Here is a 26556-nt window from a genome sequence, read left to right as displayed (position 1 = left end):
AAAAGGAAAGACACAGTATTTGTCCTATTGTGACTGGCTCATTTCACTTAGCATAATGTCCTCAAGGTTTATCCATGTTGTAGCATATTGCAGGATTTCCTTCCTGACTGAATAATATTCCATTGGTGTGCAAAATACATACCACATTTTGCATCCTTTGATGGACACTTGGGTTGCTTGCACGTTTTGTGAGTAATGCTGCTATGAACATAGGTATACAAATATCTCTTTGAGACTCTGCTTTCAATTCTTTGGGGTATATATTCAGAAATGGAATTCCTAGATCATATGGTAATTTGATTTTTAATTTTTTTTTTTTTTTGGTGAGGAAGATTTGCCCTGAGCTAACATCTGTTGCGAATCTTCCTCTTTTTTTTTTTTTTTTTTTTTTACTTGAGGAAGATTAGCGCTGAGCTAACATCTGTGCCGTCTTCCTCTATTTTGTATGTGGGACACCGCCACAGCATGGCTGATGAACGGAGCAGGTCCACACCCGGGATCCAAATCTGTGAACCTGGGCTGCCAAAGCGGAGCATGTGGAACTTTCAGCCACCGGGCCGGCCCCCCCCAATTTTTATTTTTTGAGGAACCACCTTACTCTTTTCCACAGCAGTGGTACCATTTTACATTCCCACCAACGGTGCACAAGGATTCCAGTTTTTCCATGTCATGGCCAACACTTGTTGTCTGGTTTTTTTGATAGTAGTCATTTTAATGGATAATTTGCATTTCCTAATGGTTAGTGATATTGAGCGTCTTTTCATGTGCTTATTGCCATTTGTATATCTTTGGAGAAATGTCTATTCAAGTCTTTTGCCAATTTTTGAATTGGGTTGTTTGTTTTTTTGGTTCAGTTTTAGGAATTCCCTAAATATTCTGAATATTAATTCCTTATCAGATATATGATTTACAAATATTTTCTCCCATTTTCTGGTTGCTTTTTCACTCTGTTGATAGTGTCTTTTGATGCACACAATTTTTTAATTTTCATGAAGTCCAATTTGTCTATTTTTTCTTTTTTTACCTATACCTTTGATGTCATATCTAAGAAGTCATTACCAAATCCAGTGTTAGAAGCTTTTGTTGTGTTTTGTTCTAAGAGTTTTATTGTTTTAGGTCTTACACTTAGATCCTTGATCGATTTTGAATTAATTTTTGCATATGGTGTAAGGTAAGGGTCTAACTTCATTCTTTTGCATGTGGATACCCAGTTTTCCCAGCACCATTTGTTGCAAAGACTGTCCTTTCCCCATTGAATGATCTTGGTACCCTTGTCAAATATTTGACCATATATGTGAAGGTTTATTTCTGGGCTCTCTATTCTATTCCATTGGTCTGTATGTCAGTCTTTATGAAGATGGCTTTAAACTTAATTTTCATTTTCTAGCCCAACATATGATCCCTGAGGTAATCATTTGTTAGCTGATCTTGTGTCAGAAAACTGTTTTCAGAATAAGCTATTGAGTATATCCCAGGAAAAGGAAAAGTTGAAGAGAAGAGAATCCATGTTATTTGATAATTAGATTTTTGTGTCTCTTAAATGAAAATAATCTAGACTAAAGCATGTACAGGTCCTATTATTGTTTCATACTTTCCTGGTTCTGGTAGATTTCGGAAACTAAAAATTGAAGCATGAAGTGGTTTGCCTGTGGTAACATAACTAATAATAAGCATATACTCTGACGCCTGGAGTCTTTCAATTTCCAGTTTGTTGTTCTTCCTACTCTATGTTGAGCTGCCAATGGCTTTTTTATTGAAATACTACTATTTTAGTAGGACTTAACTTTTTAAATTATCGGAAAATCCTAAATTTACTGTAATTAAGTGATGTGACTAACACTTTGTAGTTCCTTTTCTCTTTTCCACTTCTATTTCCATTTCAATTCAAGGTAATTATAGAGAATATCCTTATTTTATAGAGCAGGGGTTGGCAAACTACGGCCCACAGGCTAAATCTGGCTCACAGCCTGTTTGGGTAAATACCGTCAAGTTTAATTGGCACACCACCACTCATATCTATTCATGTTTATATTATCTATGGCTGCTTTTCTGCTACAACAGCAGAGTTGAGTCATTGTAACAGAGATCATACGGTCCACAAGGCCTAAAATATTTACTCTCCGGCCCTTTACAGAAAAACTTTGCTGACCCTTGTAATAGAGGAAAAAGTTAAAAAAACAAACAACAAAAGCTCTCCGGGAAATGATCAGTTAAACCACTGGCAGATTTGAGTTGAGAGTACTGGCTTTTTGAACTTTCCTCTGACCTCAGAATCTAAAAATGTGAGTGAACTTAAGATCTAATTCCAAATACTAAGTTCTAGATAAATTAATAATGAATTTGTTTGTTTTCAAATAAAAAACAATGTAGTTACTATTTGTTTAGTGCCAAGTATGTGTCATGCAATGGGGAGGAGCTAGAGAAGTGAAGTTATAAATCCTGCCCTTAAAGGAACTGAGGAATAAGGTAGAAATCTGGGGATTCCCTCCATGTTTTAAGTATGACATTTTCAAACAGTGACTTTTTTCTTTTTCTTAGAGACTGCTGTGTTACAGAAAAGGATGTGACTTTCAGAATAATCCTGAGTGGGAAGGATGAGTCCAGATGTGCCTCTGCTGAATGATTACAAGCAGGACTTCTTTCTGAAGCGCTTTCCACAGACTGTTCTTGGAGGCCCTCGACTCAAGTTAGGCTATTGTGCCCCTCTTTACGTATATGTTAATCAGATTATCCTTTTCCTGATGCCATGGGTTTTGGGTGGAATAGGAACACTTTTGTACCAATTAGGCATCCTGGAAGACTATTACACAGCAGCAGTTTCGGGAGGACTGATGCTTTTCACTGCATTTGTCATCCAGTTGACAAGTTTATACGCCAGAAACAAATCGGTGACAGTAGAAAGAATGCTGACCACAGATATCTTAGCAGAGGAAGATGAGCATGAATTTACAAGTTGTGCTGGCGCTGAGACTATCAAATTTCTAATTCCTGGCAAGAAATATATAGCCAATACAGTTTTTCATTCTGTTTTTGCTGGGTTAATATGTGGTCTTGGAACGTGGTATCTGCTCCCAAATAGAATAACTTTGCTGTATGGCAGTGCAGGAGGCACTGTTCCACTATTTGTCTTTGGATGGATGACATTATGTATAGGAGAATATTCATTAATTGTAAACACAGCTACAGAGACTGCAGCTTTCCAAACCCAAGATACTTACGAAATCACTCCTCTTATGAGACCTCTTTATATTTTTTTCTTTGTTTCTGTAGATCTTGCACACAGGTAATAAGCTGTCAAATACTTTATAACTTGCTTTATTTTTAAGCATACTAGTAAGAGCACTCTCCTGAGTATTAAACAAATGAATCTGTGAATTGAAAGTCATCCAGACCAAACCATTGGATGATAAGGTTGTTTTGGTGATTAATCTCTTAGGACTGGGCCGGCCCTGTGGCTTGGTGGTTAAGTGCACGCGCTGCGATGCTGGTGACCCGGGTTCGGATCCCGGGTGCGCATCGAGGCACCACTTCTCCGTTCATCCTGAGGCCGAGTCCCGCATACAGCAACTAGAAGGATGTGCAGCTACGACATACAACTATCCACTGGGGCTTTGGGGGGAAACAATAAAATAAATAAAATCTTTAAAAAAAAAAAAAAAAATCTCTTAGGACTAATCTCTGGTAAACATTCGTACTAAAGTGGTAATTAAATCATATTGAAGAATAAAAAGAACACCCTTTATAAGATAAGGTAAATAAGCAAAATTTCAGTACTGTGTTTCACTTTAAATAAAGAGCTCTGAATCTATACAATAGTCTGGCTGAAACCTATGAAAAGAGATGGAACTTTCCTCTGAGGGGAAAATGAAGAATTTAAAATTTATACACATAAATATTGTTTAGATTGAGTGAATTTACGATTAATAGCATAACTTATTTCTAATTTTCCTTATAGTAACTATATAGAAGGAATATTGATTTTTTAAATCAATTTGCTACAGAAGAAAAATAGAAAATAGTGTTTTTAACAAAATTGCTTACAAAACTATTTGATAACCCCTTTTGCTTGCCTTTTCTAAATCTGACTTTTCTTTCTCTGTTTCTATAGATTGCAGCTTTCTCTTTCACAAGTTAATGTTCAGGTAGAAATATACAGGCCTGTTATGGACTGAATATTTGTGTCCCCCCCAAATTCATATGTTCAAGTCCTAACCCCCAAGGTGATGGTATTTTGATATGGGATCTTTGGGAGGTAATTAGGATAATGAGGGCGGGTCTGGTGGGTCTGGTTTGATGAGATTCGTGCCCCTAGTGCCCTTCTTAGAAGAGACACCAGAGAGCATCTCTCTCTCTCTCCATATGAGGTACAGTGAGAAGTTGGCTGTTTGCAAGCTAGGAAGAGAGTTCTCTCCAGAACCCAACCAAGATGGCATTCTGATCTCAGACTTCTAGCCTCCAGAACTGTGAGAAATATATTTCTGTTGTTAAGCCACCCAGTCTGTGGTATTTCATTATGGCAGCCCGAGCTGACTAAGATTTCTATACCAAGAGGTGGGGTGCTCTTGTAACAAATACCTAAAAGTGTAGAAGTGGGTTTGGAACTGGGTAATGTGTAGAGGCTGGAAGAGTTTTGAGGTGCATGCTAGAAATATGGACGTTAAAGGCAGTTCTGGTAAGGTCTCAGACAGAAATGAAAATGTTATTGGAAACTGGAGGAAAGGCAATCCTTATTACAAAGTGGCAAAGAACTTGGCTGGAACATTTCCTAATGTTTTGTGGAAGAGAGAACTTGAGAGTGATGAAATTGGATATATAGTTGAGGAGATTTCTAAGCAAAATGTTGAAGGAACAGCTCGATTCCTCCTGACTGCTTACGTAAAATATGAAAAGAGAGAGATGAATTGAAGAAGGAATTGCTAAGCAAAAAGGAACTAGAACTCGAAGATTTGAAAAATGTTCAGCCTGTCCTTGTTGCAAAAAATGAAAAAGCGTGTTCTGAAGAGAATAGCAAGGTCTGGACTGTCACTCAATAAAGAATTTATGAGGTTATATGAGCAGAGACACTGCCAGTTTGAACTAAAGGGAATGGAGACAAGATGAAATGAATGAAGGCTGTTAGTCTTCTTAGATTTGACAGGATAAGGATGTTAGAGCTCTTTGCCTGTAAACATGCGCTGTTCTTTAAGAAGAGGGAAAAATGACCCCAAAGGTGATTCAGAAATTGTCAGGGCTACTGCCTCAATTTCAACAAGTTAGAAGGCCTCTGCTAGAAGCCTTGGGGCTGGTACCGCCCTGTAGAGCTATGGGGGTGGGACCACACCTAGAGCTGTTTGGGTGATGTTGCCAGCCTGGGGGCCTGGAGGGCAGAGTATGGAACTAGAGAGGATTATTAGTTAGCCTTAAGATCTAATGGAATTTGCCTTGCTAGGTTTTGAACTTTGGGACCTGTCACCCTTTCAGTCTTTCCTGTTTCTCCCTTTTGGGATGGGAATATTCATTCTATGCCTGTCCCTCCATTGTATTTTGGAAGCACATAACTTGTCTGGTTTCACAGCTTCACAGCTGGAGAGGAATTTTGCCTCAGGATGGATCATACCTCGAGTCTCACCTACATCTGATTTAGACGATATGTAGATGAAACTAAAGACTTTAGAGTTGATGCTAGAATGAGTTAAGACTTGGGGGCTGTTGGGATGGAATGAATGTATTTTGCATATAAGAAGAACATAAATTTGGGAGACTGGAGTGGACCGTTACGGACTGAGTGTTTGTGTTCCCTCAAAATTCATGTGTTGAAGCCCTAACCCCCAGTGTGCAGTGTGATGGTATTTGGAGATGGGGTCTTGGGGAGGTAATAATTAAGTCATCAGAGTGGCCCTAGTCTAATGGGATTAGTGCTCTTATAAGAAGAGACACCAAAGAACTTGGTCTCTGTTTCTCCACCATTCTGGGAAGTTGGCTGTCTGCAAGCCAAGAGGAGAGTTCTCACCAGAACCTGATCATGATGGCACTGTCATCTCAGACTTCCTGTCTCCAGAACTGTGAGAAATAAATTTCTATTGTTTGAACCACCTAGCCTATGGTATTTTCTTATGGCAGCACAAAATAAGATAAGGTATTTAAAAATATTTAACCAGTTTGTGTACTGAAACTGACCTTTTCTTGGGTGTCTGTCTGCTATTCCTTAACTCTTAGTCTCTTCTAATTGTGCTACATTTATGGACCAGAGGACACTATAATACCCTTGTAGTTCTTCACCTAATCAAATATGTAAGGGGAGAATTCATTTATGGGAGATTCATTTATAATTAGTTTCTTAGTACCACTATTATTTACTAACTATGAAATATATTACAGGTAATACTTGATTTTGAAAAATTAGCAATAAAATTGAGTTTGAATGTATGTGTATACATTTCACCCCTTTTAAAAGATTTAAGTTTATAAGATTATTATTTTCAGAATACATATTTGTAACTTACCATCTTCTTTGCCATTTCTGAAATCAGAAATTATATACCTGCTGTAATACAATACCTTTGCAAATGATGCCCTAGGTTCTTTAATTTTTTAAAAAAATCTCAGTTAATTTATAATTAGGTTACCTTGACTATTTGCATTACTGGTTTCTAAATGAAAAGGCATAAAATGTTTTTTACTACACTCTAATTGGATTTAATATACAGTACTATAATTACAAAGAGATTTTTTTCAACTATAACTAAGAGAAAAGACAAAGGCAATCCCCAAACCCCAGAAAAAAATGATGTTTGTGCAGAAAAATTATCCTCTACTTCACTTTTAGAAAATTTTCAGCTTCTAATTAACAAAATAATAAAGAATCAACATCTTTATACAGTAAGTGTGATACTACAGATAAATAATGTATGAAATATGTGCACTATTCAAATTTGGACAGGTGTCAGATATATCAAATTGTGTCTTAATTTTATTCCAGAGAATGTGGAAGTTGAAGAGTTGAGCCCCCCAGTGTAGTAATCTTTTCTCTTTCTCCATTCTTTATTCTACCCAGTACAGTTGTGTATTAATAATTTTAAATGACTTCTGTGCATTTTTATCAGAGACAAGTGTTAAATCTACAATGCTTAGTTCGTAGACTCTTAGGAATTATTTGACTTCTTGATGCATATTTATATCATCTTAGCTGCTATAAAATAGAACGTCTTTTTTCTGGGCATATGGGTCACAGTGTACAGAATTTGAAATATTTTTATGGTTGTTAGATTCAAAACAAAGTTTTTTTCTTGAGGGCTTAGATTTTTTTTTGCCCTAGAAAATTCCTGTTGCATTATCAAAACATTAGAATGTAAATATTTTTTCTTATGAAAGAAATTAACCACAATAATCATCTCTTTGGGGCTGAGTCATACACACAGGAAAGTAATCACAATGTTTGATTACTTCAGTTGTGTGTGCTTATATTTATTTATGATGTCCTTGTATATGAAGACTTTTCTGTGCCATTGCTTGCTGTTTAAGACCAAAAAGAGAATTGTGGGGTAAAATCGAATTTGGGTAAAATATTTCCTAAGTATACATTATTTTTACATAAATTATCCTATCCTTGAATATGTTAGCAAAAGAAGTATTATCTTAAAAAAAAAAAACTGTACAAATATGCAAGTTTTCATTGACCTTCCTGTGGCTTATTGTGTGTAGTTTGGTTTTCGTTTCTGTTAACTTGAGTGTTTTTTTCCTCAGAATGAAATGAATTTTATTTTAAAACTATACTACAGAAGGTATTGTCCTCTAATTTAGCATCGCTTTGTTAACCTTGTGTTCATTAATCCTCTGTTTATGAAAATTTGAAGGACATGCATTATGAGGCAGAGTGCATTAGCTGTCATAGTCCTGGTGTCTGTGTGAGCAAACACATTATGCCATTATTATATCCGTAGTTGATATACATTTGCTTCTGGGCTGTTAACACACACTTAAGTGGATAATTATTACAGAAGTTGCTTTTCTCCTTGACTTTGATTCCCAGCAGCTCAGATGTTCAAGTACAGTTATGTTATAGGCATACCCTATTTTATTGTGCTTCGCTGTATTGCACTTTGCAGGTAATGTGTTTTTACAAATTGAAGATTTGTGGCACCCCTGCACTGAGCAAGTCTATTGGCACCATCTTTCCAATAGCGTTTGCTCACTTCTTGTCTCTGTCACATTTTGGTAATTCTTGCAATATTTAAAACTTTTTCATTATTATATTTGTTATGATGATCTCTGATCAGTGATCTTTGATGTTACTATTGTAATTGTTTTGGGACACCACGAACTGCACCCATATAAGATGGGGAACTTAATCGATAAATGTTGTGTGTGTTCTGACTGCTCCACTGACTGGCAGGTCCCCCATCTCTCTCCCTCTCCTCAGGCCTCCCTGTTCCCTGAGACACAAACAATATTGAAATTAGGCCAATTAATAACCCTACAGCCTCTAAGTGTTCAAGTGAAAGGAATAGTTGCATCTGTCTCACTTCAAATCAAAAGCTAGAAATGATTAAGCTTAGCGAGGAAGGCATGGCAAAAGCTGAGACAGGCCGAAAGCCAGGCCTCTTGTGCCAAACAGCCAAGTTGTGAATGCAAAGGAAAAGTTCTTGAAGGAAATTTAAAGTGCTACTCCAGTGAACACACGAATGGTAAGAAAGTGAAACAGCGTTATTGCTGATGTGGAGAAAGTTTTAGTGGTCTGGATAGAAGGTCAGACCAGCCACAACATTCCCTTAAGCTAAAGCCTAATCCAGAGAAAGACCCTGACTCTCGTCAATTCTATGAAGGCTGAGGGAGGTGAGGAAGCTGCAGAAGAAAAGTTTGAAGCTAGCAGAGTTGGTTCATGAGATTTAAGGAAAGAGGCCGTCTCCATAACATGAAAGTGCAAGGTGAAGCAGCGAGTGCTGATGTAGAAGCTGCAGCAAGTTACCCAGGAGATCTAGCTAAGATAATGAAGGAAGGTGGCGACACTAAACAACAGATTTTCAATGTACATGAAACAGCCTTATATTGGAAAAAGATGCCATCTTGGACTTTCATAGCTAGAGAGGAGGAGTCAATACCTGGCTTCAAAGGACAGGTTGACTTGTTAGGGGCTGGTGCAGCTGGTGACTAAGTTGAATTCAGTGCTCATTTACCATTCTGAAAATCCTAGAGCCCTTAAGAATTATGCAAAACCTACTCTGTCTGTGCTCTGTAAATGGGACAACAAAGCCTGGATGACAGCACATCTGTTTAGAAGGTGGTTTACTAGTTGTAAACAACATGGCTAGTTTGATCTTCCAGCCAGACCACTAAAACTTTCTCCATATCAGCAATTAGACAGTTTCACTTTCTTATCATTCATGTGTTCACTGGAGTAGCACTTCTAATTTCCTTCAAGAACTTTTCCTTTACATGGTTTCCTTTATGTGGTTTTACATGCTTTACTGAGTATTGTAAACCCACTCTTGAGACCTACTACTCAGAAAAAAAGATTCAAAATATTACTGTTGGTTGATAGTGTACCTGGTCACCCAAGAGCTCTAATGGAGATGTACAACGAGATTGTTGTTTTCATGCCTGCTAACACAACATCCAGGGGGCCGGCCCCGTGGCGTAGCGGTTAAGTGCGCACTCCGCTGCTGGTGGCCCAGGTTCGGATCCCGGGCGCGCACGGACGCACCACTTGTCAGGCCATGCTGTGGTGGCGTCCCACATAAAGTGGAGGAAGATAGGCACAGGTGTTAGCCCAGGGCCAGTCTTCCTCAGCAAAAAGAGGAGGATTGGCAACAGATGTTAGCTCAGAGTTGATCTTCCTCACACAAAAAAAACACAACATCTATTCTGCAGCCTGTGGATCAAGGAGTAATTTTGACTTTCAAATGTTGTTATTTAGAAATTTCATTTTGTAAGGCTATAACTGCCATAGATAGCGATTCCTCTGATGGGTCTTGGCAAAGTAATTGAAAACCTTCTGGAAAGGATTCACCATTCTATGCCATTAAGAACATTTGTGATTCATGGGAAGAGGTCAAAATATCAACATTAACAGGAGTTTGGAAGAAGTTGATTTCTAACCCTCATGGATGACTGAGGAGTTCAAGACTTCAGTGGAGGAGGTAATTCCAGATATGGTGGAAATAGCAAGATAACTAGAATTAGAAGTGGAGCCTGAAGATGTGACTGAGTTGCCGCAGAGGAGGAGTTGCTTCTTACAAATAAGCAAAGAAAGTGACTTCTTGAGATGGAATCTACTCCTGATGAAGATGCTGTGAAGATTGTTGAAATGACAGCAAAGGATTTAGAATATTACATAAACAGTTGATAAGCAGCGGCAGGGTTGAGAGGATTGGCTCCAATTTTGAAAGAATTTTTACCTGAGTAAAATGCTATCAAACAAGATCACACGCAACACAGAAATCGTTCGTGAAAGAGTCAATCAATGCGGCAAACTTCACTGTTGTCTTATTTTAAGGAATTGCCACAGCCACCCCAACCTTCAGCAACCACTACCCTGATCAGTCAGCAGCCTTCAACATAGAGGCAGGACCCTCCACCAGCAAAAGGATTACAACTTGCTGAAGGCTCAGATGATGGTTAGCATTTTTTAGCAATAAAGTATTTTTTAATTAAGGTATGTACATTGGTTTTTTAGACATAATGCTATTACAGAGACTAAAGTATAGTAAACATAACTTTTATATGCACTGGGAAACCAAAAAAATGTGTGTGACTTGCTTTATTGCAATACTCGCCTTATTGCGGTGATCTGGAACCAAACCCGCAATATCTCCGAGGTATGTCTGTGTAAGTTTTGAGATTTAGTTTTCTCTTTTGAAACTTATCTTTGGAACTCTGTAAGTACTATGATGTTGTTAGTTTCCAGACAATGTGTTTGGTTAGCCTATTCCAAAAAATTAGTAACATATTGATAGTATTTATTCTTCTATGCTTTAAAGTTTTTATTACATTATTTGAAATGGTTTAATGATGTTATATTTAATTGATAAGTGCTGTACCAAAAACCGGTTTCTCCACTTAAGGTAGAAACCATTTCTAATTTATGAGATTGTGTTGTACAAGTTGGTGTTCTCAAATCCGTACCACTTTTATACAAAATAGAAACAATATTATACAAGTTAGTTAAGTTCCCAGGCTAACGGACAGACACATTCATAACCTCATTTTTTTGCTGACATCTGATATTAACTATACTGACTTAAAATTCTGGCAGCTGGGAGCAAGACAGTACAGGAGAGAGTAGGAGAAAGAGCAGAGCTATCTCTCGGCTAGCTACTAATGTGTGAACAGCAGTAAGGCTTTGGCTTTCCCACTTACTTGCAATTTTAAATTTAAAAATTTTAAACTCTAAAGAATCATTGGTAGAATTTTAACCAATGTAGTTTAGACATCTAAGGGAGAAATATTTTTGCTCTGGGCTCAGTTCGGTTTTATAAATCCATAAATTCAATTTTATTCAGTAAATTACTTTTAATTACTTCTTCCTTCTTTCCACATTTGAATTCACATATTCTCTAAGTACTAAGTTATACAAAATTGAGTAGGGGTCGTTGCTGGTGTGGAGAAAGGGCAGTGGTCACAATTTATATGAGTTGATCTTGTGCAAGTTGGGAGGGACTAGCACCTTTCTCTAAGTGTTCTTCTGTTGGGGGGGTCGTGTATGTGGAGCAAGGGGGTATACGTGTTGTTTTGTTTTTCCTGGAAAGATCCCCTTCTGTATATCCTCTTTTATGATTTGTTTTCTTTTTCTTATAGGTTTATGGTAAATATACCAGCTCTAGAACAAATGAATCAGATTTTACACATCTTGTTTATATTTTTACCCTTTCTCTGGGCACTTGGGACCCTGCCCCCACCTGATGCACTTTTCTTATGGGCGATGGAGCAGGTTTTAGAGTTTGGCCTTGGAGGTTCATCTGTGTCAACCCACCTACGGTAATTATTTCAAATATGAAAGTTATATGTAACTTATTCTTAAAGAACTTTTCAAGCAAATCTTTTCTTCTTTTTTTTCTCTGCAGGTTATTAATGATGTTCATCATTTCTGCTGGAACAGCTGTAACATCGTATTTCATTCCCAGCACTGTTGGTGTGGTTCTTTTCATGACTGGAGTTGGATTCTTACTTAGTCTTAACCTAAGTGAGATAGGTTTTGCCTTCAAACACAGTGTGACCAGACACAGAGTTGGAACCAAATCTAAGGCTTTACCTAGTGGTTCAGAAAAACAGTTTACTTGGAAGGAATGCCTTTTCTACATCATTATATTAGTCTTGGCTCTCTTAGAAACTAGTTTGTTGCATCACTTTGCTGGTTTCTCACAGATTTCCAAAAACAGTCCCCAGGCTATTGTTGGCTACATTTTGATGATATTACTTACAATACTGTGGTTGCTTAGAGAAATTCAAAGCATCTATATATTTGGAATTTTCCGAAACCCTTTCTATCCGAAGGATGTGCAAGCTGTGACTTTATTCTTAGAGAAGCAAGCAAGGCTCATGAAGATTGGTACTGTCAGGCGGATTTTGCTAAATCTAGGTAGGAAGGTAAAATCTATAACCTTGTGTTATGTCTAGGAAGTGTACAAAAATATTATGGAATTCCCATGTTTGTGGTGTATTATACTGCATACAAGTGTTTATTCTTTTATGTTTTGGTTTGTTTGTTCATTATTTTTTTTAGTTAATTGCTTAGAAGTACTCATTAAAAAACTCATATTGGCCAAAATAAAATGTGGTAGAAGGGGTTACTTTGCCTTAATTAAATTCATCTCTTTTTTTGTTTGTCTTAGTGTCACCTTTTGCTATGATAGCATTTCTTTCATTGGACAGTTCCTTACAAGGGCTCCACTCTGTGTCTGTCTCCATTGGATTCACAAGAGCTTTTAGAATGGTAATCCTAATATGCACTTAATAGTATTTTCCTATTCCTAAATTTAATTGTGATTTTGTTTAACGGTGTACTTTGGTTATCAAATTCTGCCTAATAAAGTGGATAATTTGTGTACTGCAGGTATGGCAGAATACAGAAAATGCTTTATTGGAGACAGTCATTGTATCAGCAGTGCACTTGTTGATCACCAGTACAGACGTGTGGTGGAATAGAAGCCTGGATACAGGAATCAGACTCTTACTGGTAAATATATTTTTTAACAGCTTTATTGAGATGTATTTCATATACCATAAAATCATCCGCTTGAATATATTCAGAATTTTGCAGCCATCACCACAGTCTAATTTTAGAACATTTTCAACATTCCAGAAAGAAGCCTCATACACATTAATAGTCATTCCCCGTTCCCACTCTCCATCCCATCCAGCCCCGACTCCAGCCCCAGCAACCATTGATCTACTCTCTATCTCTGTGGATTTGCCTATTCTGGACATTTCACATGAATGGAATTATACAATGTGTATTCTTTGCATCTGGCTTCTTTCACTTATATGTTTTCAAGGTTCATCCATGTTGTAGCATGTATCAGTATTTTATTCTTTTTTATTGCCAGATAATATTCCATCGTATACACCACTTTTGGTTGATTCATTCATCAGGTGATGGATATTTAGGTTGTTTCCACTTTTTGACTTATGAATAATGCTGCTATGAACATTTGTGTGCAAGTTTTTTATGGACATAGGTTTTCATTTCTCTTGAGTATATATACCTAGGACTAGAATTTCATTCATAATAGTAACTCTGTGTTTAATGCTGCAAGGTATTGCCAAACATTTTTCCAAAATGGTTGCACCATTTTACATTCCTACCAGCAGTGTATGAGGATTCTAATCTCTCTACATCCTCACCAACACTGGTTATATCTGACTTTTTCATTGTAGTCATTTTAGGGGGTGTGAACTACTATCTCATTGTGATTTTGATTTGCATTTCTCTGAATGTTAATGATGCATCTTTTCATATGTTTATTTGCTGTTTGTATATTTTTTTGGAGAAATGTCTATTCAAATCTTTTGCCCATTTTTACTTCGGTTATTTGTCTTTTTATTGTTTTGTTTTGTTTTGGTTTTTGGTTTTTTTGGGGGGTTTTTTTTGGTGAGGAAGATCAGCCCTGAGCTAACATCTGATGTCAATCCTCCTCTTTTTGCTGAGGAAGACTGACCCTGGGCTAACATCCGTGCCCATCTTCCTCTACTTTATGTGGGACACCGCCACAGCATGGCTTGACAAGTGGTGCATTGGTGCGCGCCCGGGATCCGAACCTGTGAACCCCGGGCCTCCGAGATGGAGCGCGTGTACTTAACCGCTGCGCCACCGGGCCAGCCCAGTCTTTTTATTGTTGAGTTGTAAGAGTGCTTTATATATCCTGGATACAAGTTCCTTGACAGATATCAGCAAAAATTTTCTCCCATTCTTTAGGTTGTCTTTCACTTTCTTGATAATGACCTTTAATCAAAAAAGTTTTTAATTTTGATGAAGTTCAGTTTATTTTTTCTTTTGTTGCTTGTATTTTTGGTGTCATATCTAATAAACACTGCCTATTCCAAGACCACGAAGATTTACTATGTTTTCTTTTAAGAGTTTTACAGTTTTAGCTCTTACATTTGGGTCTATGACCTACTTTGAGTTAATTTTTGTATATGATGTGAGGTAGGGTTCCAAATCCATTCTTTTGTATATGGATCTACAATTGTCCCAGCATCATTTATTGAAAAACTATTCTTCTCTCAATGACTTTTGTTGGTGCCTTTGTCAAAAATCAAATGACAAATGTGAGGGTTTATTTCTGGACTCTCAGTTCTTTTCCATTCATCTATATGTCTGTCCTTATATGTCTAGACAGTACTACACTGTCTTCATGACTACAGCTTTGTAGTAGATTTTTAAATTCCAAAATGTGAGTCCTCTGGCTTTGTTCTTCTTTTTTAATATTGTTTTGACTGTTCTGGTACCCTTGCATTACCATATAAATATTAGTTTCAGCTTTTCAATTTTTGCAAAAGGGCGTCTGAGACTTTGATAGGGATTGCCTCAAATCTGTAGATCAATTTGGGGAGTACTGCCATCTTAAAAATACTACTTTTTTGGGGGCCGGCCGGTGGTGTAGCAGTTAGGTTCGCGCTCTGCACTTTGATGGCCCAGGGTTCACAGGTTCGGATCCCAGGCATGGACCTATGCACTACTCATCAAGCCATGCTATGGCGACATCCCACTTTACAAAATAGAGGAAGATGGGCACAGATATTAGCTCAGGGCTGATCCTTCTCAGCAAAAAGAGGAGGATTGGCAATGGATGTTAGCTCAGGGCCAATCTTCCTCACCAAAAAAAAAAAAAAAAAACTAAACTAATTCTTCATATCCATGAACATGAGATGTCTTTACATTTATTTAGATCTTCTTTATTTTAACAGTGTTTGTAGGTTTGGTGTACAAGTTTTATTTAATTTATTAAATTTATTCCTATTTAAATTTAAATTCCTATTTAAAATTAAATTTATTCCTAAGTATTTTATTCCTTTTGGTGATAACATAAATGTAATTGTTTTCTTAATTCATTTTTTGGCTTATTCATTGCTAGAGTATAGAATACAATTGATTTTTTTAATGTTACTTTGTATCTTGAAACCTCACTGAATTCCTTTATTACTTCTAATAGGTTTCTATTGGATTTTTTAGGATGTTCTGTATATAAGGTCACGTTTTCTGCCAATTAGATATAGTAAAGATAGTTTTACTTCTTCCTTTCCAATCTGGATGTTTTTCATTTCTTTTTATTACCTAATTGCCCTGGCTAGAAGCAGTAATTGACAGCTTATGAGGAAAGCAGTCAATCTTTCTCCAATAAGTTGAGGTCAGTCATTTACCCTTAAATATGATATCAGCTATCAGTTTTTTGTAGCTGCTCTGTATCAGTTTGAGGAAGTTTCCTTCTGTTCCTAGTTAAGTCTTTTTATCATTAAGGTCTTAGATTTTGTCAAATGCCTTTTCTGAGTCTTTTGAAATGGTCTTGTGGTTTTGGTCTTTTAATCTATTAACATGATGTAATACATTGATTTTTGGTTATTAAACCAACTTTGCATTCTTGGAATAAATCCCACTTGGTCATGGTGTATAATTCTGTTTATATGTTGCAGGATTTAGTTGGCTAGTAGTTTGTTGAGAATTTTTGCGTGATTTATATATATATACATATATATATAGTTTTCTTTTCTTGTCATGTCTTTGGTTTAGATATCAGAATAGCACTAACCACATAGAATGAGTTGGGAATGTCATATTAATTATTCTTAAATGTTTTGTAGTATTTGGTATGTATCTTAAATATTTTATAGTATGTAGTACTGTAGTTATGGAAGCCATCTGGTCATAAGCTTTTCTCTGTGGGTAGCTTTTAAATTATTAATTCAATTTCTTTACTTGTTATAGGTCTATTCAGACTTTCTATTTCTTCTTGAGTCAGTTTCAGTAATTTATGTCTTTCTAGGAACTTGTCAGTTTCATCTAAATGATACAATTTATTGGCATACAGTTATTCTTAATATTATCTTATAATCCTTTTTATTTTTTTCTGTAAGATTGGTGGTAATGTTACCTCTTTCATTCCTGATTTTAGTAATTGGAGACTTCTCTGTTTTTCTTCTTGGTCAGTCTATTTAAAGGTTTGTCAGTTTTGTTGATCTCCTCAAAAAACCAGCTTTTGATTTCATTGATTTCCTCTACTGTTTTTCTATTCTCTATTTTATTAATTTCCTCTCTAATCTTTATCGTTTCCTTCCTTTTGCTTACTTGAGGTTTAGTTTTCTTTGTTTTCTAGTTTCTCTAGTTTCCTAAGGTGAACAATTAGGTTACTGATTTGAGCTCTGTCTTCTCTTTTAATAGGGGCATTTACAGCTATAAATTTCCCTCTGAACACTATTTTAGCTGTATCACAAGTTTTGGTATGTTGTGTTTTTGTTTCATTCATCTCAAAATGTTTTCTTATTTATCTCATAATTTGTTCTTTGACTCATTGGTTATTTAGGAATGTGTCTTTTAATTTCCAGATTTCTTTCTATTGTTGATGTAATTCTGTTTTGTTTAAGAACATACTTTGCATGATTTGTTTGAACATACTTAGTATGATTTCAGTCTATTGAGGTTTGTCTTGTGGCATGACTTCTGTTTCTTAATCTATAAAATACTCTCTACAATAAGGGTAAATTAAGGGTAGTTGCTTAACTATTTACCACTTCTGGGTCTCATGACTTAACAAGCATGAAATGCAAAGTTTAGTTAGTCAACCTTAAGATATTAGATAGCGCTCTGCCAATTCTCTTTAGTAGTACTTTTTTTTAAAGACAGCCCAAACTTTTTAAAATGTAGTCTCATTTATTAATTGTGAGGTTGGAGAAAATTATAACAAAGAATCTTGTATAAGGGCTATTTCCTCAAAAATATCAGGACAATAATAATATACGTTTTCCTTATATAATCTTGAAAATGCATGGAAAGTCTTTAAGAATAAAAAATATTATTTTTACATCTCTACAGGTTGGTATCATGCGTGATCGTCTGATTCAGTTCATCTCTAAATTGCAGTTTGCCGTGACTGTATTTTTGGCATCGTGGACAGAGAAAAAACGTAGAAAATCAACCACCACTTTATGTATACTCAACGTTGTCTTCTCTCCTTTCGTGTTGGTCTTCATAGTTTTTTCCACACTACTCTCTTCCCCCTTACTCCCCCTCTTCACCCTTCCTATATTCTTGGTGGGGTTTCCTCGACCTATTCAGAGTTGGCCAGGGGTGGTAGGCACCGCAGCCTGCGTGTGTGCAGATACCGTGTACTACTACCAGATGGTCCCAAGTTTGACTGCTGCACTGCAATCTGCAATGGCAGCCGGAAGTTTAGGTAAGTAAATGGGTTATACTTAAGAAATCCTCACTAATGTATTTAAAGTACAAAAAAATGAACACACAGAAAAACAGCTTTTTGATCCAATCATTATGCACATTCTCATAATTTTTGTTGTTGTTGTTGAGGAAAATTCACCCTGAGCTAACATCTGTGCCAATCTTCCTCTGTTTTCTGTGTGGGACACCACCACAGCATAGCCGATGAGTGGTGTGGGTCCGAGCCCAGGAACCGAACCCACGCTGCCGAAGTGGAGGCGTGGAACTTAACCACTAGGCTGTAAGGCCAGCCCCCACATTCTAATACTTTGATGTGTAGGCAGAAAGACTAAATGTGAAATAGAAGCATGTCTCCTGCTCCTTATTTTGAGATAAATAAAGTTATAAAATAAAAATACTAAGGGAAAATTTCATTAAGGTGATTTGACAATTTTTAAAAAACATTTTCTTGAATAAAATCAGGTTATAGTCCCACCATTGAAACATGAAAACACCTTATCTCTCAAATTTTCGATGAATTTATAATGAGTTCATGTCAAGTAGATGCAATAGCTTAGACCATAAAGAGTAAAAACTAGCTTTACATAGTATCAGACTAAAGAGCTTAAGGGAGTTTGCTCATATCTTGTTAGTTATTGATTAGTAAGTTAAGCAATCTGACAAGGTTACACAACAAGATAACATAAAAGCTTTGTTCAGTGATTGGTAGCCTCCCAATAGAAGTGCTATGCAAATATTAGCAAGATTTTTGATACGAATGAACTAATTTTATGATAATTATAATTTTACGATAATTTCATAATTTCATTGTACACTAACTGCAAATTCAACTAAGTTGTACTTCTCAAGGTTGGTTTTAGATGAGGTATAAGCTGATGACTATAGTGTGTTGTCTCCTACCATATGCCTTAGCCCCTGAAACTTATTTTAGAAATGTCGCCACTTCCTGGCAAACTAATTCCAGGCAGAGTAGCAGTTTAAAATTAGAATTTTAATGCAACGTTTACTTGGGTTGAACTTTTCTAATTATCTATTAGATGATTTAGGAAAAACTTTATTTTATCTTTGTAGTACAAATTTTTTATAAATAATCATTTTCCTTTCTTTTAGGAAATATTCTACACTTTTAATACTTTTATCCAGTTCCAATTAATTTTTATAAAGTAATGCTGTGCCACTTTTTAAAATACCTGTAAAGTTAAACTCACATCTGAAATAATAAATTCCTTAGTAACAAGGTAGAAATTATACTTTATCATCAAATCAATTACACTCAACCAAGAAATATGTTGTAAAGTATTTCCTGGGAAAAAAATGAGGTAATGTTTCACACACATCTGATTGGCAAAAACGTAAAAAGTGTGACATTACCAAGTATTGGCTAAGGTATGGGGAACAGGAACTCTCTAACCTGCTGGAAGAGAATGTGTCAGTTCGTACAACCACCTTGAAGGGTGAATTTATAGTCTGTAGTAAAGATGTACATATACCATGGCCTAGGGATTCCAGTTTTAGATTCCATGATCCAGTGATTCCACTTCTAGAGAAACTCTTGCACATGTGTTTTGAGGGTCCCCAAGACCATTCCCAGGTTTGATGATTTGCTAGGAGGACTCACAGGACTTAGCATACAGTCATACTCACAGCTAAGATTTCTTATAGGAAACAGATGTAGAGCAAAATCAGCAAAGGGAAAAGTCACATGAGAAAAGAGACCAGGTGCAGAGCTTCCAGGCGTTTGCTCCCAGTGGAGTCACACAGAACATGCTTAATTCCCCAGCAACGCATTGTGACGTGTGTTATGTTAACTACCAGGGAAGTTTACTTGAGACTTGACACCTACGGCTTTTCCTAGGAGCTGGTCATGTAGGCACCCTCTGCCTAGCACGTACCAAAATTCCAGATTCCCAAAAGGAAAGCAAGCGTTAGGTATAAACTGTATTCTTTGCACGAACAGTTTTGTTAAATATAAACTGTATTGTTTTCACAAACGGTTGAGGCATAATGAGAGACTCTTTATCAGTTAGGGTGGTGAGAACTCTCCTGAAATACAAGTTCCTAGATGCCAGTGAAGGGCCAGCTTTGTAAGCAGGCCTTTCAAAGGATAGCAGTCAGTTCAGCTATGTTAACGCTTTTCTTTTTTTTTTAATTTTTTGTTTATTGCAGTAACATTGGTTTATAACATTGTAAAAATTTCAGGTGTACATCATTGTACTTCTATTTCTGCATCGATTACATCATGTTCACCACCAAAATACTAATTACAACCCATCACCACACACATGTACTGAATTTGCCTTTCACCCTCCTCCCTCCTCCCTTCCCCTCTGGTAACCACCAATCCAATCTGTGTCTCTATGTGTTTGTTTATTGTTGTTATTATCTACTACTTAATGAAGGAAGTCATACGGTATTTGACCTTCTCCCTCTGACTTATTTCACTTTGCATTATACCCTCAATGTCCATCCATGTTGTCACAAATGGCCGGATTTCATCATTTCTTATGGCTGAGTAGTATTCCATTGTGTATATATACCACAGCTTCTTTATCCATTCGTCCGTTGATGGGCACTTAGGTTGCTTCCAAGTCTTGGCTGTTGTGCATAATGCTGCAATGAACACAGGGGTGCATTTACCTTTACAAATTGGTGTTTTCAAGTTCTTTGGATAAATACCCAACAGTGGAGTAGCTGAATCATATGGTAGTTCTATCCTTGATTTTTTGAGGAATCTGCATACTGTTTTCCATAGTGGCTGCACCAGTTTGCACTCCCACCAGCAGTGTATGAGAGTTCCCTTCTCTCCACATCCTCTCCAACACATGTTGTTTCCTGTCTTGTTAATTATAGCCATTCTGACGGGCGTGAGGTGATATCTCATTGTAGTTTTCATTTGCATTTCCCTGATAGTTAGTGATTTTGAACATCTTTTCATGTGTCTGTTGGCCATCTGTATATCTTCTTTGGAGAAATGTCTGTTCAGGTCTTTAACCCGTTTTTTAATTGGGTTGGTAGTTTTTTTGTTTTTGAGATGCATGAGTTCTTTATATATTTTGGAGATTAAGCCCTTATCAGAAGTATGGTTTGCAAATATCTTCTCCCAATTGTTAGATTGTCTTTTCGTTTTGTTGATGGTTTCCTTTGCTGTGCAGAAGCTTTTTAGTTTGATGTAGTCCCATTTGTTTATTTTTTCTATTGTTTCTCTTGCCCAGTCAGACATGGTGTTTGAAAAGATGTTGCTAAGACTGATGTCGAAGAGCGTGCTGCCTATGTTTCTTTCTAGAAGTTTCACAGTTTCAGGTCTTACATTCAAGTCTTTAATCCATTTGGAGTTAATTTTTGTGTATGATGTAAGGTAAGGGTCTACTTTCATTTTTTTGCATATGGCTATCCAGTTTTCCCAACACCGTTTGTTGAAGAGACTTTCTTTTCCCCATTGTATGTCCTTGACTCCTTTGTCAAAGATGAGCTGTCCATAGATGTGTGGGTTTATTTCTGGGCTTTCGATTCTATTCCATTGATCTATGTGTCTTTTTTTGTGCCAGTACCATGCTGTTTTGGTTACTATAGCTTTGTAGTATATTTTGAAATCAGGGAGTGTGATACCTCCAGCTTTGTTCTTTTTTCTCAGGATTCCTTTAGCTATTCGGGGTCTTTTGTTGTTCCATATAAATTTTTGGATTCTTTGTTCTATTTCTGTGAAAAATGTTGTTGGAACTTTGATAGGGATTGCATTGAATCTATAGATGGCTTTAGGAAGTATGGACATCTTAACTATGTTAATTCTTCCAATCCAAGAGCACGGAATATCTTTCCATTTCTTTGTGTCTTCTTCAATTTCTTTCAGAAATGTTTTATAGTTTTCAGTGTACAGATCTTTCACCTCTTTGGTTAAGTTTATTCCTAGGTATTTTATTCTTTTTGTTGCAATTGTAAATGGGATGGTATTCTTAATTTCTCTTTCTGCTACTTCGTTGTTAGTGTACAGAAATGCAACTGATTTTTGTATGTTGATTTTGTATCCTGCAACTTTACCATATTCGTTTATTACTTCTAAAAGTTTTCTGATGGATTCTTTAGGGTTTTCTATATATAAAATCATGTCATCTGCAAATAGTGACAGTTTCACTTCTTCCTTTCCAATTTGGATCCCTTTTATTTCTTTCTCTTGCCTGATTGCTCTGGCTAGGACTCCCAGTACTATGTTAAATAGGAGTGGTGACAGTGGGCATCCTTGTCTGGTTCCTGTTCTTAGAGGGATGGCTTTCAGTTTTTCACCATTGAGGATGATATTAGCTGTGGGTTTCTCATATATGGTCTTTATTATGTTGAGGTACTTTCCTTCTATACCCATTTTATTCAGAGTTTTTATCATAAATGGATGCTGTATCTTGTCAAATGCTTTCTCTGCATCTATTCAGATGATCATGTGATTTTTATTCTTCATTTTATTAATGTGGTGTATTATGTTGATTGATTTGCGAATGTTAAACCATCCCTGCATCCCTGGAATAAATCCCACTTGATCATGGCGTATAATCTTTTTAACGTATTGTTGTATGTGATTTGCTAGTATTTTGTTGAGGATTTTTGCATCAATGTTCATCAGTGATATTGGCCTGTAATTTTCTTTTTCTGTGTTGTCCTTGTCTGGTTTTGGTATCAGGGTAAGGTCACCTTTGTAGAATGAGTTAGAGAGCTTCCCCCCCTCCTCAATTTTTTGGAAGAATTTGAGAAGGATAGGTATTAAGTCTTCTTTGTATGTTTGGTAGAATTCACCAGGGAAGCCGTCTGGTCCTGGACTTTTATTTTTGGGGAGGTTTGAGATTACTGTTTCGATCTCCTTACTGGTGATTGGTCTATTCAAATTCTCTACTTCTTCTTGATCCAGTTTTGGAAGGTTGTATGATTCTAGGAATTTATCCATTTCTTCCAGATTGTCGAATTGTTTGGCATATAGCTATTCATAGTATTCTCTTATAATCTTTTGTATTTCTGAGGTGTCTGTTGTAACCTCTCCTCTTTCATTTCTGATTTTACTTATTTGTGCCTTCTCTCTTTTTTTCTTGGTGAGTCTAGCTAAAGGTTTGTCAATTTTGTTGATCTTTTCAAAGAACCAGCTCTTGCTTTTATTAATTTTTTCGATTGTTTTTTTGGATGCTATTTCATTTATTTCTGCTCTGATTTTTATTATTTCCCTTCTTCTACTGATTTTGGGCTTTGTTTGTTCTTCTTTTTCCAGTTCCTTTAGGTGCATTGTTAGATTGTTTATTTGAGATTTTTCTTGTTTGTTGAGATAGGCCTGTATCGCTATAAACTTCCCTCTTAGAACCGCTTTTGCTGTATCCCATAAATTCTGGCATGTCGTATTTTCATTTTCATTTGTCTCCAGGTATTTTTTGATTTTTTCTTTGATTTCTTCGTTAACCCAGTCGTTGTTCAGTAGCATTTTGTTTAATCTCTACGTATTTGTGGCTTTTCTGATTTTCTTCCTATAGTTGATTTCTAGTTTCATACCGTTGTGGTCAGAAAAGATGCTTGGTATTATTTCAATCTTCTTAAATTTGTGGAGACTTGTTTTGTGGCCTAATATGTGATCAATCCTGGAGAATGTTCCATGTGCATTTGAAAAGAACGTGTATTCTTCGGTTTTTGGATGGAATGCTCTGTATATATCTACTAGGTCCATCTGTTCGAGTGTGTCGTTTAAGGCCAATGTTTCCTTATTGATCTTCTGTTTGGATGATCTATCCGTTGGTGTAAGGGGAGTGTTAAAGTCCCCTACTATTATTGTGTTACTGTCTATTTCTGTTTTTATGTCTGTTAATAATTGCTTTATATATTTAGGTGCACCTACATTGGGTGTGTAGATATTTACAAGTGTTATATCCTCTTGTTGTATTGTTCCCTTGATCATTATGTAATGCCCTTCTTTGTCTCTTTTTACAGTTTTTGTTTTAAAGTCTATTTTGTCTGGTATGAGTACTGCTACCCCAGCTTTCTTTTCATTGCCATTTGCGTGGAGTATCTTTTTCCATCCCTTCACTTTCAGTTTGTGAGTGTCTTTAGGTCTGAAGTGTGTCTCTTGTATGCAGCATATATATGGGTCTTGTTTTTTTATCCAGTCAGCCTCCCTATGCCTTTTAATTGGAGCATTTAGTCCATGGACGTTTAAAGTAGCTATTGATAAGTATGTACTTACTGCCAATTTTTAACTTTTTTTTTTTTCTCAGCGTTTTAGTAGTCCTTCTCTGTTCCTTTCTTCTTCTATACAGAATTGATGGTCACTTTAGTTTGACCTCTGTCTGAAAGCTGTACTCTTTAACCCCCCTCCTCCCTCCTTTTATGTTTTTGATATCATATCTAACCTCTTTTTTGTGCATTTGTATCCATTACCCTCTTATCATGGAAATAGGTAATTTTTCCTATTTGTGGTCTTCTCTTTTCCCCTTAAATCAGTCCCTTTAACCTTTCTTGTAGCACTGGTTTCTTGGTGACAAACTCCTTTAATTTTTGCTTATCTGGGAAAATTTTGATCTCTCCCTCCATTTTGAATGATAACCTTGCTGGGTAGAGTATTCTTGGCTGTAAGTTTTTTCCTTTTAGCACTTTAAATATGTTGTGCCATTCTCTTCTAGCCCGTAAGGTTTCTGCTGAGAAGTCAGCTGATAGCCTTATGGGGTTTCCTTTGTATGTAACTTGACATTCTCTTGTGGCTTTTAGGATTCTCTCTTTGTCTTTAATTCTGGACATTTTGACTATGATGTGTCTTGGTGTGGGCCTCTTTAGGTTTATCTTGTTTGGGGCTCTCTGTGCTTCCTGTACCTGGTTGTCTGTTTCCTTCCTTAGGTTAGGGAAGTTTTCATCTCTTATTTCTTGAAATAGATTCTCTCTCCCCTTGTCTCGCTCTTCTCCTTCCGGGACACCTATAACACGGATGTTAGTGCACTTGATGTTGTCCCAGAGGTCCCTTAGACTGTCCTCACTCTTTTTAATTCGTTTCTCTTTTACCTGTTCAGCTTGGGTAATTTCTTCCAGTCTTTCGTCCAGCTCACAGATCCGTTCTTCTGTATCCTCTACTCTGCTTTTGAGTCCCTGTAATGAATTTTTCATTTCCAGTATTGTATTCTTCATTTCTGATTGGTTCTTTTTTATATCTTCCATTTCTTTGTTGACATTCTCACTGGGTTCATCTGTTCTTCTCCCCAGATCAGTGAGCATCCTTAACACTCTTAGTTTGAACTCTCTGTCAGGTAGGTTGCTCATTTCTGTTTCACTTAGTTCCTTTTCTGGGATTTTGTCCTGTTCCCTTACTTGGAATGTATTCTTTTGCCTCCTCATTTTGCCTCTTTCCCTGTGCTTGTGTCTACGTATTAGGTAGGTCAGCTACGTCTCCTGCTCTTGGATAGGTGACCTTATGTAAGTGATGCCTTAGGAGGCTTCCAGTGTGCTTCCCTCAGTTCTCAATGTTCCAAGAGTGACCCCTATGTGGGCTACGTGTGTCCTTCTGTTGTGGCCTGTTTGCTCTCCCTGTAGGCGCCCAGGGAGGCTGAGTTATGCTCCTGGCCAGCTGTTGTAATGCTCAGCTGCTTGTAGTTGTTGTGGGCCCTTCAGTCTCTTTATGAGGTGTGGGGAGCCCCAGCACAGTTGGCTGCAAGTTCTAATACCACATTTGTGTTGCAGTATTTCTTTTAAGTGAGTAGGCCCCCAGCGTGGCAGGTTGTTAGGCTCAGGGCCTTACAATTGCTGTAAACCTCTAGCCTATTAGGTCTCTTATCAGCTCTCTGAGGATTGCAGCTGGGTGGGGCTGGCCTCAGGCATAGGAGCACCCAATTGTTTCAGGCTTTGGAAGCTGGGGCAAACCTCCTACGTGGGTCTTTGAGAAGCACAAGTCTTCTGCAGCTGACAAGCCTTGCCGTCCGCAGGTCCACACACACAGTCAACACAGTCCTGCCCCATCTGAGCGCCCCGACCTCCCCAAGTGGACCCAGTCTCTCCACGGCGGGATCCCCACACACTCCGCCATTGCCCCACACTCTCCACCCGCTCCTTGTGCACACCCTGCCCCACTCAAGTCAGCTCAGTTGCCAGGCTGCAGAGAATCCAGTCACCAATCTATGCAGGCCCACAAGTTGCCTGAGGGCTTGTTGTTGGGTGGGGCCAGTCTCTAGGGTGGGCTGCCTGCCCTGGCTGAGCTGGATTAAATCGGTGCTCTAGCGGGTGGGGCAGACCCTGGGCTAGCAGGCCTCAGGGAGAACTCCAATGGCGTCTGTGTCAGCCCGCTCACGCCAGGCCACACCAATGGCCGCCGCCAATGTCCCCGTCCCTGGAGAGGTCTCACCCCTCACCAAGATGCACTCGGGGCCTATTAGGTGAGTCTCTTGTCACCACAGCACTGTGCACCTTTCTTTCTGGTGATTTTAGGATGCTTTCTGAAACGGGTGAGTTTGCAGGCGGGCCCTTTAAGAGCCAGTTTTAGTTTCTTTGTGAACGGGTTTTCTGGGGGTACTCCCCAATGCTTTAGTAGCAGGGAAAGTCAGATATTATGCCGCTGGTCTCGATTGTGCTGGGTCCACAAAATGCCCACAGCAGGGTCGCTCCCCGGCTCAGGGCTCCCGCCTCCAGGGAGGCTGTGTACTTGTGCGCTGCTCCCGGAGGCCATGAAGCGGGTGGCTTGTGAAGGCGGCGTTTTT

At 37.6% G+C, this 26556-nt stretch overlaps 1 protein-coding gene across 5 annotated transcripts in view; it reads left to right on the top strand.

The window, feature by feature from the left end:
- Nucleotides 1–26556, top strand: part of PCNX4 (pecanex 4) — a 55469-nt gene that overhangs the window by 9877 nt on the left and 19036 nt on the right. For 3 of the 5 annotated variants that reach the window (XM_087448422.1, XM_087448424.1, XM_087448423.1), the window contains 7 exons: nucleotides 2135–2282; nucleotides 2539–3283; nucleotides 11773–11952; nucleotides 12039–12553; nucleotides 12807–12907; nucleotides 13028–13150; nucleotides 17501–17861. In XM_087448422.1, the coding sequence (XP_087304548.1) occupies nucleotides 2595–3283; nucleotides 11773–11952; nucleotides 12039–12553; nucleotides 12807–12907; nucleotides 13028–13150; nucleotides 17501–17861 (1969 nt within the window). In that variant the 5' untranslated portion in view covers nucleotides 2135–2282; nucleotides 2539–2594. Of the gene's footprint in view, nucleotides 1–2134; nucleotides 2283–2538; nucleotides 10631–11772; nucleotides 11953–12038; nucleotides 12554–12806; nucleotides 12908–13027; nucleotides 13151–17500; nucleotides 17862–26556 lie in introns of those variants that run through there. The other 2 variants (XM_004426209.3, XM_087448425.1) reach the window with 2 other exon arrangements.

The sequence above is a fragment of the Ceratotherium simum genome, chromosome 24 (assembly GCF_057802395.1).
Source record: "Ceratotherium simum simum isolate JZ-2026a chromosome 24, ASM5780239v1, whole genome shotgun sequence".
Classification (NCBI taxonomy): domain Eukaryota; kingdom Metazoa; phylum Chordata; class Mammalia; order Perissodactyla; family Rhinocerotidae; genus Ceratotherium; species Ceratotherium simum.
Note: the sequence above shows the minus strand (reverse complement) of the source record. Positions and strands in the feature narration are given on the sequence as shown.